Source organism: Apus apus, chromosome 9 (assembly GCF_020740795.1).
Source record: "Apus apus isolate bApuApu2 chromosome 9, bApuApu2.pri.cur, whole genome shotgun sequence".
NCBI classification, from domain to species: Eukaryota; Metazoa; Chordata; class Aves; order Apodiformes; family Apodidae; genus Apus; species Apus apus.
This window is the reverse complement of record NC_067290.1, coordinates 8503003-8519771: the sequence shown is the minus strand read 5'-3', so window position 1 is coordinate 8519771 and position 16769 is coordinate 8503003. Positions and strand designations below refer to the sequence as shown.

Sequence of the window (16769 nt, the reverse complement as noted above, 5' to 3'; positions counted from 1 at the left end):
TGATGGGGGACAAGGGCTGCTCTCTGATTAATGTCTTTAAGAACAGCAACACAAGCCATCAGCTTGCAAGGCCCTGCCAGAGGACACATCTTTCTGTGCTCTTGCTTTATGGTCATCCCCTCATCCTGCAGCCTCACATGGCAGCCATATCCCCCCCTTCCCCACATCATCATTGTATGTGGGGGATCATCTATGGCAAAAAAAGGTGCTCAAGGAGACTTAAGCTTCTTGGAGCAATTCATTAACCCATTGAGCTGGATCTGGAGCAAACACCTGAGTGAAGCCCAGCCAGTAACACCTCCTCCTTTTCACTTCACTTGCAGCTCCACAGCGGAGGTGGTTGGGTCTGAATTCACAAAGTTGAAGGATGCATTTAAGCAAATCAAGCATGTGACTCTGTTAGATTTCTTTTCCTTTCTTCTCTAGCATTTTAATTCAGCCTCTGTTGTCTATATCCCCAGCATTTTAGATGCAGTAAAAATGAGCAGTCCCAGGAATCTCGCTAGATTGGCTTTGCCTCTTCACTGAAGCAAAAAATTTGCATTCCCAAATCAAAACCTTCCTATAAGAATAAAAATAGGAATGGGTTTTGTTTTTAATTCCCAGAGGTGCTCCCTTAGTTCTGAAGATGTGTAAGGATGTGAATGCCAGAAATGCCACTCGTTTTCACAGCTGAATCCAGTGTGTGAGAAAGTAAATGGTTGCTAATGTGATCCTCTTCTCCATTGACCTTCAGCAGTGTTAAGTAGTTGGGTCTGGAGTTTGGTGGGGTGTTTTGGTGTTTGGAATCCCACATCACTCTCATTTTGAAAAGTATCTTTAAAAAATACCTGAAAAACCAACTAAATGACAATCAGCTCTTGTGCTTAGGTGGAAATAAAATAAATGTGGTTTCCACCAGTCCAAGCCCAAGAGTAAAAGCCAGAGATTCCTAGGCTTAAGCTTTGATTCCCTGCGACCAGCACTGTTCGACCCAGTAGCTCTGATCCTTCCAGGCAGGGCAGCTCCTTGCTCAGACCACAAGCCACTGCCCAGGGCTTTGACTCCATGTATGATTTCTTGGCCTCTGTGCCCTGGGCCATGTTCACACTGTCAAAGTGTCCAGCCACCAACCAGGCAGTGTGTCACAGGCTTTGCTACCAAACTGGGAGGGAAAACTGAGCTCAGGTTGCAGGAACCCTCTGGATCTATCACTGTTGCTGTCAAATTCTGTTTTCTTTTTTTCCCTCTCTCCCTTTTTTTTCTCTCTTTTTTTTTTTTTTTTCTTCTTCCCTCTTGGATTTTAAAATTGAAAATTGGACAGGTTCAGCAGCCAGTGGCTGCAGCTAGGGTTTGGCTTGGAATAACAGAGTCTCAGTATCCTTTCTTAAATTAGATGGCAGGATCCTTCTCCATGTCTCTTGGGTGCAGTTACTGTAATAGCAAGGAGCCCATCTTGACAAAGCAGGGCTACATTTCTGCAGTCAGGGACAAGTGAGCTGTCACTGGCACTACTGAAGCACTTGCTCATTGTCCATGACAGGTGCTGGAGAGGAGTGAAAACCAGCTAAGTCTGGAAAAGCTCGTTGCTGTGCCTGCAAAGAGATCCAGGTCCTAATTCCTGGCTCTTCCAGTGACTGACTTTAGGCAAGTGCTGTTCCCTTTACACTGTAGAGCTCTGGCTACTTCCCCTTTCAATATAAAGAGGTGATATTGTTCCTATTTGTTTCCCACCAGAAACTCTTCTTTATCGTGTAAATACAGTTCTGCTGCACAGCTGTGCACGCACCATGTGTGTCAGGTCGTCAGTTCATGTCACCAATACCATTTCCTATGTTCAAATCCCAGAATCCCTCACAAATCCATCACAGATGTGATGGATTCACACCCTTCCACCCTCAAGTTCGGAGCCTTTTTTTGGTCTGGGAGAGCATCTCTGAGATGCCCCCAAGAGGGGCTGCCCTGAGAGCTGGGGCTTCCTGCAGTACACACAAGCCCCTGGCCCACTCACCCGTGGGGAGTTGCAAGCTGTAATTAACACCCAGAATGATTGTTTCAGGTGGCCAGGCACAATTATTTTTATCTTTTTTGAGGTTTTGTGTAGACGCAACAGGAAGTGAAGCTGGGGCTGTGAGACAGTGGTGAGGAGACAGTGGTGGTGTCAGGATGAGCTCCTGGGGGCCTCTGGGGTGCTTTTTCTTCACTACCCTTGGCTGGAGGCCACTGAATTTCCAGGTTTTAACTCCTTCCAGTGTTTTGTATTGGAGACCATGAGTGGAGCTTTTGGCTCCTTCTGGCCCCAAGGTCTGGCCTGGAAAATGCCTGAAAGGTCCATCCTCCAGCCCAAAAGGAGTTGGGTTTCCTCCTGCTACATCTTGGCGAGACTCCCACCGATCTGGGGTTCCCAAACCTCTTCCTATTAGGCACCTGAGCAAGTGGGCATTAAGATGTCCTGTATGTGAAACGCTCCCTGTCCCTCTCTGCTGGTCTGTTCTCAGGGAACAATCACATCCCAGCTCAGGTCCTGCAGACTCCCATGGGACATCAAGTGCTGGGATTGCCTGGTTGCCTCGTAGCCCTTCTTAGCAGTTCTGGACCTGCCTTGGTCCTAGGAGAGCAGAATTGTCAGTGCTGCAGGTGAGGGTTACCAACCTTATGGGTAATAGTATTCATGCGTGTTTTTTTTTTTTGCTGCTATGGCAAATAACTCACCTGGTATATTTCAGGACTTCATTTGCTTTTTTTATGACTGTCACACTGGCAGCTGACAGCCCAGAACTAATGCATCTGGGACCTCCTGCCACTTCCAGCAGCAAAGTAGCTGAAACTGCTGAATTCCAACATTGCAAAATTAAATTCTGTTGCATTTCCACTCCCCTGTTCAAAGGGGACATCTCCAGGATGAAGCTTCAGTTCCCTGTTTGGTGTTTTAGTCTCTCCCTGCTTTTCTCAACACTTTGTCCACTGTCAGTAACATTCTATTTTTTTGTCTATTCATTCCTGAAGTGTTGACCCCAAAGCAAATCTTAGAGATCTTTTACTAGAAATCTGCCTTCTGCCCAGTATTTCCTATTTAAACACTGCTTGCTTTCCAGTTGCTTGTGTCCCTTACAGTTCACCCTCTAAACTTCATCTGCTCTGTCTGAAGTACTTACTTCCTGTGGTACTTCATATCTCACATGGGAAGATCTACCACATATGCTTGATCTACAGAAATGGCTTATTTTGTTGACAGATCAGGTTGCATGGGTGTAAGCTGTGCTTAGTAAATGCCATGTTGATTTTATTCCCCCTATCCAGTCACACCCACATCTTTTTATTGTTTTCTTTCCTTCAGACTGTTTTCTAAAGCCTTGGTAGTGCTGATGTCAGCCTAGCAGGCTTGTTGCTGCCTGAATCCTGTCTCCTGGCCAAACTCTTCGATGCAGGGTCTGGATTTGCTGCTGTGGTTGTGAGAACCTCCCTCCATAATTAAGAGCCTCTGCAGCCAGAACAGCAAATTCTTTCACTGGTGCTTCCAAAAGTCTGGGATGGGCATGATCCAGTCTTTCCCTCACCTCACACATGTCTGGCTGTCTTTGCAGTCTGCTAGGACACCTAAATATTCACAGCTTTAAAATCTATTCCCTTTTCCAAAGAGAGCTGGCAAGGCAGTGAGACCCCAGCTCCTGCTGTGGTATTGATGTCACACTGCTGCAAGAGAAGAGCTTTGGTTTTCATGGGACCACAGTAAAACCTGGGCTGCACTTGTAGCACAGGAGACTCCAAAATGTGCCTGAGCTCCCTCTCGGGCTCATCTCATTCAGTGATTTCTGGTCAATGTTACTGCCTTAGTGTGGGGTTTTCAGGCTCTTGGTCTTCATCACTCCTGCTCCCTTGCCTCATCCTTTGAAGTTGCAAAGGACAAATGTGATATTTCCTTCTCTCTGTCTCAGTGAAAAACACTGTGGATTTGGATCATGGGCATACACTGTCTTGATACTTGTTATCCAAATAGTCAACCAGCAGTTGCCAAGGGTTGATGTTTTCTCCCCTTTAGAAAGTCAATGTATCTTGGCTAAGTGGCATCCTTGTTTCCAGATGCAATCGTGGCGATGCTAAATTCCTGAGGGTTACTGCTGCATGTGGTGGCACCTGGGAACCTCAGTAACAAGCTATAAAGTCAGGAGGAAAGCCAGGATATGAAGATCTTGGCAGCTCCCCCATGATGGAAGATCCTGCTGTACTCGGGGCCATGGTGCCAAAATGCAGCATGAACCATCAATTTACTCTGCTGATACTCCCTCCTCAGCACTGTCATATATTTCAGTATTTCTTGGTCTTCCCAAACTTCTTGGAGTCCCAGGAACATCCCAGGGATGAGTAAGCTGCGCTACAAAGGGTGATTGACTTGTTCTCAGCATGAATCAGTTGAAGGAGAGGGGTATGTAAATGCCACTGCCCATCTGCCCCTTCCTTCCTCCTCCTCCTTGCAGTCCAGGCTGTATCCCAGATTTGATGGAAGAAACAGGCACAGATTAAGAATTGAGCCTTTTCCTGGTTCCCTCTCCATGTTAGTCTCCTCTCCAGCTAGCTGTGGAGCCCCTTGAGCTCAGACTCAGTGGGCCAGTGCCTGCTTGGAGTAAGTGGTGAAGGTGAGGACAGGATGAGGGAGAGACCCCAGTGTGGGAGCATGCTGTGAGATTGCATAATGAGGTGTTTGGGATGGAGCAGCTGGGAAGAGGAGTTTTGTGTTCAAAGTAGGGCTGAGCTGTGTTCATAGAGCTGCATGATTAGGAACCTGGGGTCTGGTGACAGTGGGTGGACTGGGACAGGAGTGCATCAGCAGAAGTGTTGCAGGTGCTGGGGCTGAGGGATGGCGAGCAGGGGATGGCCACAGCTTGGGGTCGTGGAGCAGAACTGTGTTAGGTGGCAAAGCCTGGTCTTGGGGGGGTGGACACTGCTAAATCACTGTCTGCAGCCTCCCACTGGCTTGGGCAGGTCACAGCAGCCCTGGGCATTGGCCAACGTTACTCTGCCAGGAAGCTCCAGGTGTTTTGGAGATGCTTTGGGTACAGGTGGCCCAGACTTGCCTCCAGCTGCAGGTGTTTGTGGCTGCTCTGCCCCCAGCCCTGAAGAGGAAGGACACTTTGCTCCCACGGGGTGCACCGATGGGTTCCGCATGCACCAGCCCAGCCGGGTGCTGTGCCGATGGCTGCTGTGCCGATGGCTGCTGCATCTCCCGCTCTGCCACGGCTTCAGCACCCTTTCCAAAAGTCATCCTCGTGGCCCAGTCAGGAGCCTGTTTGCTTTTCTCCTTGGGATGCTGGGTGTAGTGTGAGCAGACAGTTCCTGAGGGTGGGGGGAAGAGTTCCTGCAGTTGGAGCCTTGTAAAAACCTGCCGTTGGGCCAGACATTTGCTCTGAAGGGTTTGGCGAGCGCCCCGGGCAGGGGATGGTGTCATTGCTTTGGAGAGCAAAAGCTGTCGAGACGAGTGTGGAGTGTTGGCATCTTCCCCGCCAGCTCAGTGCTCCTGGGCTCCTCCAGCCGCACGGGAGCAGCCTGGCAGCTTCTTCTCCTTTTAGTTCTTTCCCTTTCCCATTTTTTTTTCTTCTGGAACCCTGTACAGCGTGAGCATAGCAGGGATCCCAGGGGGTTTGCTGCTATCTGGAGAAGGCGCCTTTTTCTCTGCCAGATCTTGTGTTGGGGAAAGGCTGGAGGGAATCTATTTTGCAACGTCTCTGCTGGGGCTGTTGGCAAGAGTCGCGCAAGGTGCAGCAGCCCCTGGTCAGGCTTGTTCTCCTGTCTCAGCAGCACCAAAAGGTGCAGCCCAGAGTGGTCAGAGTAGAGATCTAACCTGCCCAACATGTGCTCGCTCCCCACTTTACTGGAGATTTGCTTTTTGTTCACCCTAAAGAGCCTCCTGCCGAGCCAGCTCGCTCCTTCTGGGCCACAGCCTGACCCTGCACCACACGCTGAAGCCGTTCTCTAAAATGGCGTTTCCACTCACCCCTGCACAGCACCAGCACGAGCAATTTGCATTTCTAGTAGTTTCAGGCCAGCTTGAGCCACCCGGGGTTTGTTTATGTCCCTTCTAAGAAAGGCTCTGGTTGATGCACGTGTTAATCTTGAAAACAAACGCCTCCACGTTGCTTTTACTAAATATAGGACAAGTGTCTGCTGTGGTGCAGGGCACTTGCAGACAGCCTACAGCAGGATCATGCTCTTGAATCGAACAGGAATTTATCAGCCCCGGCCAGGAAAGGTACTTGAGTGTAATGCTCTCTGCTTGCACATTCCAGCTGCAGTGAGTCGAGTTTTCAAGGTCGATCTCATGCCCTGTCACTTGCAGAGAGCTGAGTCTGGAAATGTGAAATGGGGCTCCTCTGGGACAAGCATCTCAGCCCAGTGCTGTGTACGTTGGATCTTCTGCTTATCTCTCATTAGCACAGATGCCGTTTCACCCTCCTGTGGGTTAACTGATACAGGGGATTGAGGAAGAAACTGTATGTTCTCATTGAGCCACATCTTGATCAATCCAGTGCTGCAGGAAGTGTCATTTCCCATGAACACACAAGCACACATGCACTGCTGATGAAATCTTGTGAGGTCAGGCAGTCATTTCCTCCTAATTACAGCTCCAGGAATGAATAATGTTTAGCTTAGACCCTGGTGACTTTGTGCTGTGGAGCAGTTTTCTTTTAAGCTGCGTATAAGCACATGAAAATGAAGATGGGATTTGGATTTTTCCTTCTGGTTATTTTGATTAAAAAGATGCCATCTGGGGCTTGTATAACAGCTTCAGTTTTGTTTGGTGATGGTCAGTGAACTAAAAGATCCAGAGCTCCAAATTGTTGTGCAAAAAAGCCTCTGTGTTAGTAACCTTTATGTTGCCAGAATTGGTTTGTGAGAAATGCTTTTCCCTCCACCACATACATCCTGCTGACATTTTAGAAGGTCCCTGTAGGAACAGGAACTTGGAGGACTGGAAGAACCTCCTGAGCAATGTCTCCTATCACCCCCTTCAGAAAAAGTATAATCTTCCATTTTGAAACTCACAGTGTGATTTCTTCTGTGGAAGCCAATTCCAGGGCTGCACAACCCCCATGGTTAGAAACCATCTTCTCATGTGAAAACTGCCATGGCATCTTCTACAAATAGAGAGGGTCGGACACAAGAATCAGAGGGTGGGTGAGAGGTGGGACAGCTGCTTGGAGGTGTTACTGTAAGAGAGAGTCTGTGTTCCCTTGTCATGGCTGGCTCCATGCATTAGGTTTCAGATCTCTGGGCCATGTGGTTGCTGGAACCAGGTCCCAGGGGCTGAGGGATGGCAGCTGAAATGGATGCTTCATAGCCTGGAAGATGGCTGCATCCCTACATAATTTATGAGCATGAGAACTTGAGCATCTGTCACTGACTGGGTGTCCAGCATTACATTTGTGACTGGGCAGATCCAGCCTCAGATTTGGTGTTGCTGCTCATAGACCTCTGAAATCAAGCCCTGCAGATGCATGGCAGGGAAGGGGCAAGGACTGCTTCAGTTTTCAGCTTCAAACACTCATGGAAATGTTGCTGGTTTAGGAGGGAAAAAAAAAATTAAAAAAATGTAACTAACTTAAAAGGATTTACCAGTCAGACAAAGCATCTAACCAATTTGTCTACTAATGACTGTGTTTCTGAGCCTGGAAATGTAAACTCTGAGCTTGTGGGGGCTCAGCACAGAGCTGCTGGTGTTGGATCTGCCCCTAGTCTCTGCCAAGCACAGCTGCTGTCTTGTCTCTTGTGGGGCTGTGGTGATGTTGGTCAGGGTCCTGTCACCTCCCTTGCCCATGCAGACTGAACACAGTGACACATCCCAATGCACATGGATCAAACTGTTCCCAGGTGCTTTGGAAATTGTAACAAGCTGTTGTCTTTATTTGTGGTCTTACATTTGTTTAAAGGTTAGATGGGGACCTTTTTGAACCTTAACTGCAGGTTTTGTTAAAAAATAAGGGGGAGGGATAAGAATTGCTGGAACGTCTTCTCCAGAGCCAAATGACTTTGTCTCTTCTCGGGGGACATTTCCTCATCCCAATGTGGGCATCTCCAGAGGGGGTGAGAGAAGCCCCTCCAGCCCCTCTGATTTTTCTCACTCTTTTTCCAGCCACAGAAGACGGAGTTATGAGATCCCTCTGGCAAGGGAAGTCTGGTCGCAGCCCACTCCAAGCCCTGTATGAGAACGACCAGGTAAGGGGATGAGGACAGGGAAATGGGAGGATGAATGGTGAGCGGCGTGCTTGGGAGGGATTGTTGATCTGCCTGAAGGTATGGAGGCTCTACAGAGAGAGTTGGACAGACTAGATTGATGGACCAAGGTCAGTGGTATGAAGTTCAACAAGACCAAGTGCTGAGTCCTGCACTTGGGCCACAACAACCCCATGCAATGCTGCAGGCTCAGGGAAGAGTAGCTGGAGAGCTGTCCAGCAGAAAAGGACCTGGGGGTTCTGATTGATAGGTGGCTGAATATGAGTCAGCAGTGTGACCGGGTGTCCAAGAAGGCCAATGGCATCCTGGCCTCTATTAGAAACAGTGTGGCAAGCAGGACCAGGGTGGCAATTGTCCCTCTGTACTTGGCATTGGTGAGGCCACACTTTGAATACTGTGTCCAGTTTTAGTCACCTCAGTTCAGGAAGGACATTGAAGTGCTGTCTAAAGAAGGGCAACAAAGCTGGTAAAGGGCCTTGGGAACAAGACTCATGAGGAGCAGCTGAGGAACTGGTGCTATTTAGTCTGAAGAAAAGGAGGCTGAGGGGAGACCTCATCACTCTCAACAGCTATTTGAAAGAACATTGTAAAGAGGTAGGTGCTGGTCTCTTCTCACAAATAACTGGTGATAGATCAAGAGGAAGTGGCCTCAAGCTGCAGCAGGGGAGGTTTAGACTAGACATTAGGAAGAACTTTATCAGTGAAAGCATTGTCAGACATTGGAACATGCTGCCCAGGGAGGTGGTTGAGTCACCATCCCTGGATGTGTGTGAAAGTTGTCTAGATGTGGTGCTTGGGAATATGGCTTGGTGCTGGACTTGGGAGAGTAGGGTTAATGGTTGGACTCGCTGATTTTGAAGGTCTTTTCCAACCTAGTTGATTCTGTGATTAAAAACTGCTTATGGCCCTTGCTGGTATGTAGGAAATTTGTTTCATTACTGGTGGGCTGAGTCATAGCTGGGCAATCCCAGGAGATTTCGCTCTCTGAGATTTTCAAAGCCAACTCTGAGCCATCACAGCAGGGCAAGAGCATTGTTGCTGTGCTTTCAGATCTAATAATTGATAGATGCTTCTATGTGGAGTGCTATTTACACACACACACACCCACACACACACCCCATATATAAAAGCTGGACCCAGCTATGAAGGGTTTATAATCCTGGGTCATCTCCATTATCCAGAGCTGTGCCAGCTACACCTGCTGAGAAAGGGGTAGCAAGACACAGTCTGGGCAGGGAAAGGCTCCCCTCCAGGTGGGCTCAGTGGGTCCCTGCCTGTGCTAGGAAATGCTGCAGGACAAGCTATCGTTGCTGCTTGAGGCAGGGAGCCCTTGCCGGTGCTCAGTGCGTGCAGCCCAACCAGCATTGGTGACCTGGCACCAGGGAAGGTGTTCCACTTGCCCTTAGCAGCTTAGTGGGAGCTTGAGGGTTTGTGGTTGAAGCTGCAAAATATGTTTGTTTCCTTCTACTGTGCTTTGCCCCTGGTGGACAGTTTTACACCCATGCAGCCAGGCTTGTCTTTGCAGCGGAATCCTTGCCCACAACTTCCCTGCAGGAAGTCTTGCAGGAAACCACCCTCCAACCAGTGCAACGGGCTTGGCCATGGCCACATGCCCCAGCCACCAAATGTGCCCTGCAACTCCTCACATCCATGGGGCTGTCACGTTCTGCAGCCCCCAGGAAGAAGAGGACAACACTGGTGATCCCTATAGCTGGCTGCCACCCTACTGCCTCCCCACTGCCCAGCAGCAGTGCCTGCTGCAGCAGGAGCCAGAGCTCCTTTCCATACACCCCACCTTGTGTTGCTGTCTAGGTTGATGCTTTAATGTCTCTAAGCAGCCAAATTACATTTGCTCTGGGAAAAATGGCAGCTGTGAACTTCCTTGGCCACAATACCAGCAAACCCTAGCGCTGCTGGAATGTCGTGGTGTTATTTCCTTAAAAGTGATACTTAATTCCTCTGGCTTTTAAAGGAAAAGAAATGAAGGGAGCAATTGTGCTCTGAAAGAACTGCAAGACATCCACTTACTCCAGTGGGCGGCTGTTGAAAAGTAGTCCCATTTATTTGTTGCCATGCCTGCAGACAGGGTGTCTGTCTGTCTGGTCCAATAGTTCTGAATTATGCAAGTGCAGGGAAAAAGCACCTGAAAAAAAAATCACATTATTAATGTGTCTCTTTTTTTTTTTTAAGCACTTGCAAAAAGGGTTTCCAGTTTTAAAATGTGGTGGGAAGCCTCCAAACAAAAGAGATTTCTGCTGAAACATTTGACTGTGTCCCAAGGCAGTGTACCATGAGAATGCCTCTTCAGCTGTGGTTATCTCCTCCATAGCTGCTACACCTTCTTCTTATCTAAGTAGTCATCTTTTGGTGGCAGTTAGAGTCTGTCGACCTGCATTTTCTCCATCTGAGCATTTTTCTTTATCACCTCCCTCTTGGAAGGAGAGGGGGGGGGTGGGATGATTTCTTCTGCCCCTGTTGCAGGTTACTGTCCATGCAGGTTCCTGGAGAAACTGGTCTCTAAGGTGACCTGGACAAAGTTATTTCATCAGTGGAAATGAGAGCTGAGATGATCCGAGTTAGGTCCACCCCTTGCAGGAGGAGATTTTGTCCACATGTTAGTGCCTCTCTGAAGGTGACCAGTCTGCTGGATCATCCATGGGAGGGGCAGTTTGTCTCAGGATCTCAGCTCCTGTCAGGAGCTTTACAAAGCCTCATCTTCAGAACAGTGCTTCTCCCAGGCTTTAGTGCCTGTTGTGGTCTTCCAGGAAGAGGTGAGAGTTCACCTGTAGCTTGGCAAAGGGTGTCTTTTGGCATGCACAAGTCATGACAGCTGTCAGCAGCAAGGATGCAGGGATAAGAAAGGGTGGCCTGCCCTCACCCTTCATCTTGATGTTGCCACGGCTCTGCAGGCTGCAGAGACATTTGCCATGGCACCCTGTGACACCAGCAGGACTGTCTTCACATCCCCAAAGTGGAAGCCACCATCGTCTTGCGACATGAGGGTCATTGCATCGCATTAAAGCAACACCTCTGTGGGTCAGAGCTGCCCCAGGTTAGCAAACAGGCGGTGAAGCCGTTAGTGGTCTTGGCCTGGACAAGGATGTTGGAGATTCCCAGCAATGACATGAGGGCTAGTCACAAAACATCCCAACCTTTGTGACCAAAGTGGTTAGGGAGTTGGCAGGAGGAGCAGAGCTTCCTCTTCTGAGTTCCTCGATGTGGTTCCCTTTCCCAGATGTTTTAAGGGTGATTTCTGATGAAAACCATTATGAGAAGAGGAGACTGAGGGGCGACCTCATCAATATTTACAAATACGTTAAGGATGAGTGTCTGGAGGACAGAGCCAGGCTTTGTTCAGTGATGTCTAGTGATAGGACAAGGGGCAATGGGTAAAAACTGAAACATAGGAGGTTCCACATAAACATCAGAAAAAAACTCCTTTACTGTGAGAGTGACAGAGCACTAGAACAGGCTGCCAGAGAGGCTGTGGAGTCTCCTTCACTGGAGACATTCCAAACCCACCTGGACACTTTCCTGTGTGATGTACCACTATAAGGTCTTCCGGGAGCCTTCTCTTCTCCAGGCTGAACAGCGCAAATTGTCTCAGTCTGGCTTTGTAGGAGAGGTGCTCCAGCCCTTGGATTGTCTTCATGGCCATTCTCTGGACTTTCTCCAGGAGCTCCATGTCCTTCTTATGTTGGGGGCTCTAGAATTGGACACTGTACTCCAAAATCTGACATGGGTGACTGCCAAACTCAGGAAAGGGGAGGAGATAGGGACAGTTGTGGGTCGAGTGTTGTGTTTTGGCCGTGATCAGCTTGGACAAGCTGGTGACCATCTCTTTTTTGTTTTTTCTTCTTTGTCCAGTTTGAGCAGTCATCACTGCAGGCTGTTCACCAGCAGAGACGGGAGCTGTTGAGCAACATCTGCAACCGTTACACCCGCAAGCGGCGCCTCCTGCGGCCCGATGACTTGCGACACTTGGTGGTGGATGACACGCATGGGCTGCTCTACTGCTACGTGCCCAAAGTGGCCTGCACTAACTGGAAGAGGGTGATGATGGTCCTGACAGGGCAAGGCAAGTACCAGGACCCACTGGAAATCCCCGCCAACGAGGCCCACGTCTCATCCAACCTGCGCACCCTCTCCGAGTACAGCATCCCCGAGATCAACCACCGCCTGCGCAGCTACCTCAAGTTCATCTTCGTGCGGGAGCCCTTGGAGCGCCTGGTCTCCGCCTACCGCAACAAGTTCACCCGCAGCTACAACACGGCCTTCCACAAGCGCTACGGGACCAAGATCATCCGGCGGCACCGGCAGGAGCCCAGCGACGAGGCCCTGGAGCGCGGGGACGACGTTCGCTTCGAGGAGTTCGTTTACTACCTGCTGGATCCACGGACGCAGCGGGAGGAGCCCTTCAACGAGCACTGGGAGCGGGTGCACTCACTCTGCCACCCCTGCATTGTCCACTACGATGTAGTGGGCAAGTATGAGACCTTGGCCGAAGATGCCAGCTACATCCTTCAGCTGGTTGGGGCCGACACAAGTGTCAAGTTCCCATCTTCATCCAAGACCACCAGGACGACAGATGACATGACAGCCCAGTTCTTCCAGGACATTAGCCCCTTCTACCAAAGGAGACTCTTTAATTTATACAAAATGGACTACTTGCTCTTCAATTACTCCATCCCCTCCTACCTCCGCTTCCGATGAGGAAAGGACTGGGAGGAGGGGCAAAGGAGAGCTGGGTAACTCTCATCTTCCCAAAATTCCTCTCCTCCCACCCTCTGCCCATCTCTTGGTTGACTTCTTCCCTGTGCCGTGTTATGGTCTGCTTCACATCCTGATGCCTCATTCGTGCATGCTCTAGAGGGAGGACACCTCTCAAAACACCAGGGTTGGAGAGTTTTCTTCCCTTTCCCTCCCACACTTCAACATAGAATCATAGAATGCCTTGGGCTGGAAGGGACCTCTAAAAGTATCTAGTCCAACCCTGCTACAATAAGCAGGGACATCTCACACTAGAACAGATTGCTCAGAGCCCCATCAAGCCTGACCTTGAATGTCTCCAGGGATGGGGCCTCCACCACCTCTCTAGACAACCCATTCCAGTGATCCACCACCCTCATATTAAAGAACTTTTTCCTAATGTCCAACCTAAATCTACCCTTTCCTATCTTAAAACCATTACCCCTTGTCCTATCATTACATGTTGTTTTTTTTTTCTTCTTTTTTATTTAATAAATTATAATAAACATTAAAAAAAATTACCTGCACGGAGGCATTCCCTGCTCATCCCTCTGACCTGTGTGCCTGCTGGCTGGCAGTGGTTCACATTCCTTGGTACTTCCTGGGCCTCAGCTGCTGCCCTGTGCAGACACCCCACCTGCGGCTGGCAGAAGTGGGAAGCAGTGCTGGCAGTGCAAGAGATGTCTGGATCTCCACTGGGCAGGGGCACTGGTGCCCATTTCACAACCTCTTTGGTGTTAAGGATTCACTGGTGCTAAGGAAGAACAGTGACCGGGGGCTACCTGCACCTGGCCATTCTGCTGGGGAGGCAGAGGGGCAGGAGGGCAGGCTGGAGCCAGGGCTGCTGTGGTTTAATCCTTTGTACTCTGTTAATAGTGCACTTTGGTTAGCATAAGTTTACTTGTTAATTGCTTTGCTCTTTCAGGAGGCTCAGGTAAGATTTCAGTCTATTCCTTCCTAACACACATACAGAGATGAGACCAAGACAGTATTTCTGACCATTTGTTTTCCCCATGGCTGCATGGCATGCCAGGAGACCTGGGAACACAAAGACCTTCTGGTGGGGCTGCGCTCCAGACACAGCTCTGCCAAGGACCATCACCTGCCCCAGCACCTTGAGTTCCCCGTCATCATGGTCTTGTTTTCCCACATCGCACAGATGCTGTACCAGCTGCACCATAAGGGGCCTTTAGCAGAAGCACAACTAGAAAGCAATTCTAAACGTCACAAAGCCACAAAAATTATATTTAGATGAGCAGGGGAGAAAACAGCTGTCATCTGGATTGACATACAGCACAGACAGTAGATGGTATCAGCATGTACAGTAACGTGACTTACTAAGACTGCCGAACGTTAATGCATTTTAAAGAGGTTCTGATGCCGAGGGCATACAGAGGGGACCAAAGTAATGCCAAGCACAGACTACCAAGGAGGTGGCAGCTTAGATAGGCACGCACAAATTAGGGAGAAAAGTTAATGCCATGTTGGATTAAATGCTAGATTGTGAGTGGGTTCAGTGAGGGTGAGCGCAGCTGTCTGAACCCTGAAGAGGGGCTCCTGCCTAAAAGGATACTTCTGTGGTTTGAGGTGCATCCTGGAAGTCAATTCCTTCTGGGGTTCCAGCACTTCCTTCACCATGTTTGCCAGTGTGAGAGTGGCTGTGGACGCCATCCCCAGAGCCCGTGCTGGAGGAGGAGTGGGTACGGGAGCACATCAGCCTGGTCATGCTGGCTGTGGGCATTTAGCCCATTCCCAGCAAAAAAGTACTTGAAGATTTCAGTCGGCTTGCCAGGCTGAGCCACCTGGGGCAGGCCCCCACAGTCAGCCGTCTTCAGAAACGTAAGTTTTGGTTGGGTCAAGATATGAATTGCATTCAGCCACTGCTTCCATGGCAGGTAAGTTGTCACCAACCTCTAGCTTGGTTGAGAATTTCTGCAGCGTTTTCATTGATGCCAAGTACTGGTCTCTCAGTTTCCAGGTCTCCACAACTGCTGTGTGAGGTGAGGAACAGCTGAAGGTTAGCTTGCTTAATATCCTATGCAATATGAAGACTATATGTTTGGATCAAATCTAGATTTGCTTGCAGTTCCTCAGGGCCAAAATGATGTGCCAAGATGATATCCATCCACTATGTTGGTTTTTCAGCCTGAAATCTTGGTTGCTGCCCAGTCAGTCCAGCCCTTCGCACATGGATCAACATTAATAAGAACAAGTCTCACCAGGTCGAGGTGGCTGAGTGCACACTGCTGAGGATGTAAGCACCAGCTCCTGGTCCAATCCTGATGCAGCATTTCAGGTTCAGGTGCATCACAACAGCGGGCAGGTGGTGGGACCAGACTCTGTTGGGTAGGAGGGCTTGACTTGGCTGGGGACTTTCTTTTAATTAAGAGACTCCTCTGTAGATCCAAGTCTTGGGAAGGCTCCTTTTTTGGGGCAGGATCCGTTCAGGTCTGTCTCCTTACTGACCTGTTTGGGGGTAGCCGTGGCATCTCAGGGGGCAGGGTAGAGCAGGTCAGAGACTTGCATAGAACCTGAAATAAAGGAATAATGTAACTTTAGTTTTTCCTTTCATTGAAAATTGCTGCCACTTTTTCTTTACACCTTGTTCTCCTCCCTCCTCCTCCAGCTTCCTGTGCCACCCCCCATTGCCAGGGAAGGCAGGGGTCTATTACTGTGACCATGCATTTCTCCCTGACAAAGCCCTCAGCGCTTTTTTGTTCCTCTCCTTCCACATGCTTTTGGTTGGGATGCAAAATACTCCAAAAAGAGAGAGAGAAGTAGGTTTGTAGCAGGTGTGAGCTGACAGTCATACAGTGCTATCTCCTGAACTACAACAGCAGAGTGGCCAGTGCATGGGTGTGTGCTCTGGATTTCTGGTCAAACCTACCAAATCCAGGCCCCACACCTCCAGTTTTTCAAGAGCAGGTGATACCTGGTTTGCAAAGCCATACATACAGCACAGGTGCAGGGATTGAGACGAAATCATGTCCTCCACCATGTCCTGTCCACAGCTCTGCTGGGCTGGCAAGACCCAAGTGGCAATGCTGGCTTCTTGCCCTCTGCCACCACATGCTGCTCCCATGCGTGGCCACTGCCTCCCACATGGGGACACAGCACTAGGGGATGAAGAAAGGTGCTGGGGCAGGTTTGGGTTGTAAAGTGCTTTGGTTGTAAAGGGGAGCACTGTGCTGGGACATGGGAGATAACTATGGTAAGAAAAAGATGATGCTGGACTGGAAAGGCCAGAGAAGAGTGTGTGTGTGTGTGTGTGTGTGTGTGAGAGAGAGAGAGAGAGAGAGAGAGAGAGAGAGAGAGAGAGAGAGAGAGAGAAAATAATGGGGAGAATGTGAGAATAATAATGGGGACAGAGACACCTAGAGGAAAATTTCCCTTTGGCTGGCTGACTGGATAATTCATTCCTTGAAGAAGAAATGGGGAGGAGGGGACAAAACACACAATAAAATTACAACCCCCATCCTAGGATTTTAAATTAAAGCCATTTGAAGGAGCTGTGTTTCTTTAAATCCATATTTCAGTCTTTCCTCTTCTGTTCAGCTTTGGTCAGTGGCTGCCTTTGTAAATAAACACACCAGTAATAGAATTTGCTGTTGAGTGTGTCTGCTGGCTCAGCTCTGAACACTTGACTTATTAGTGCAATACAATGGGAGGTTTTAGAAAACCCCAGTGCTCTCAGGCTCTTTTAAAACATAATGTTTCCATCTAAGAACTTTCAGCTGTTATATCTTAACCTTTTTCCTCTCTGCCTCTGATCAGCACCTACATGCTGACACTTCCTCCTTGAGTGCTCCATTTGG

The 16769-nt window shown here is 49.2% G+C and overlaps 1 protein-coding gene and 1 pseudogene across 2 annotated transcripts in view; one reads left to right on the top strand and one right to left on the bottom strand.

Moving 5' to 3' along the window:
• Positions 1-13481, top strand: part of CHST13 (carbohydrate sulfotransferase 13) — a 54934-nt gene extending 41453 nt beyond the window's left edge. For both annotated transcript variants that reach the window (XM_051627815.1, XM_051627814.1), the window contains 2 exons: positions 8105-8187; positions 12073-13481. In XM_051627815.1, the coding sequence (XP_051483775.1) occupies positions 8122-8187; positions 12073-12918 (912 nt within the window). In that variant the 5' untranslated portion in view covers positions 8105-8121 and the 3' untranslated portion in view covers positions 12919-13481. The remainder of the gene's footprint in view (positions 1-8104; positions 8188-12072) is intronic.
• Positions 13482-13489: 8 nt separating this feature from the next.
• LOC127388397 (protein NDRG3-like) lies at positions 13490-15952 on the bottom strand (annotated as a pseudogene).
• Positions 15953-16769: the final 817 nt, after the last annotated feature.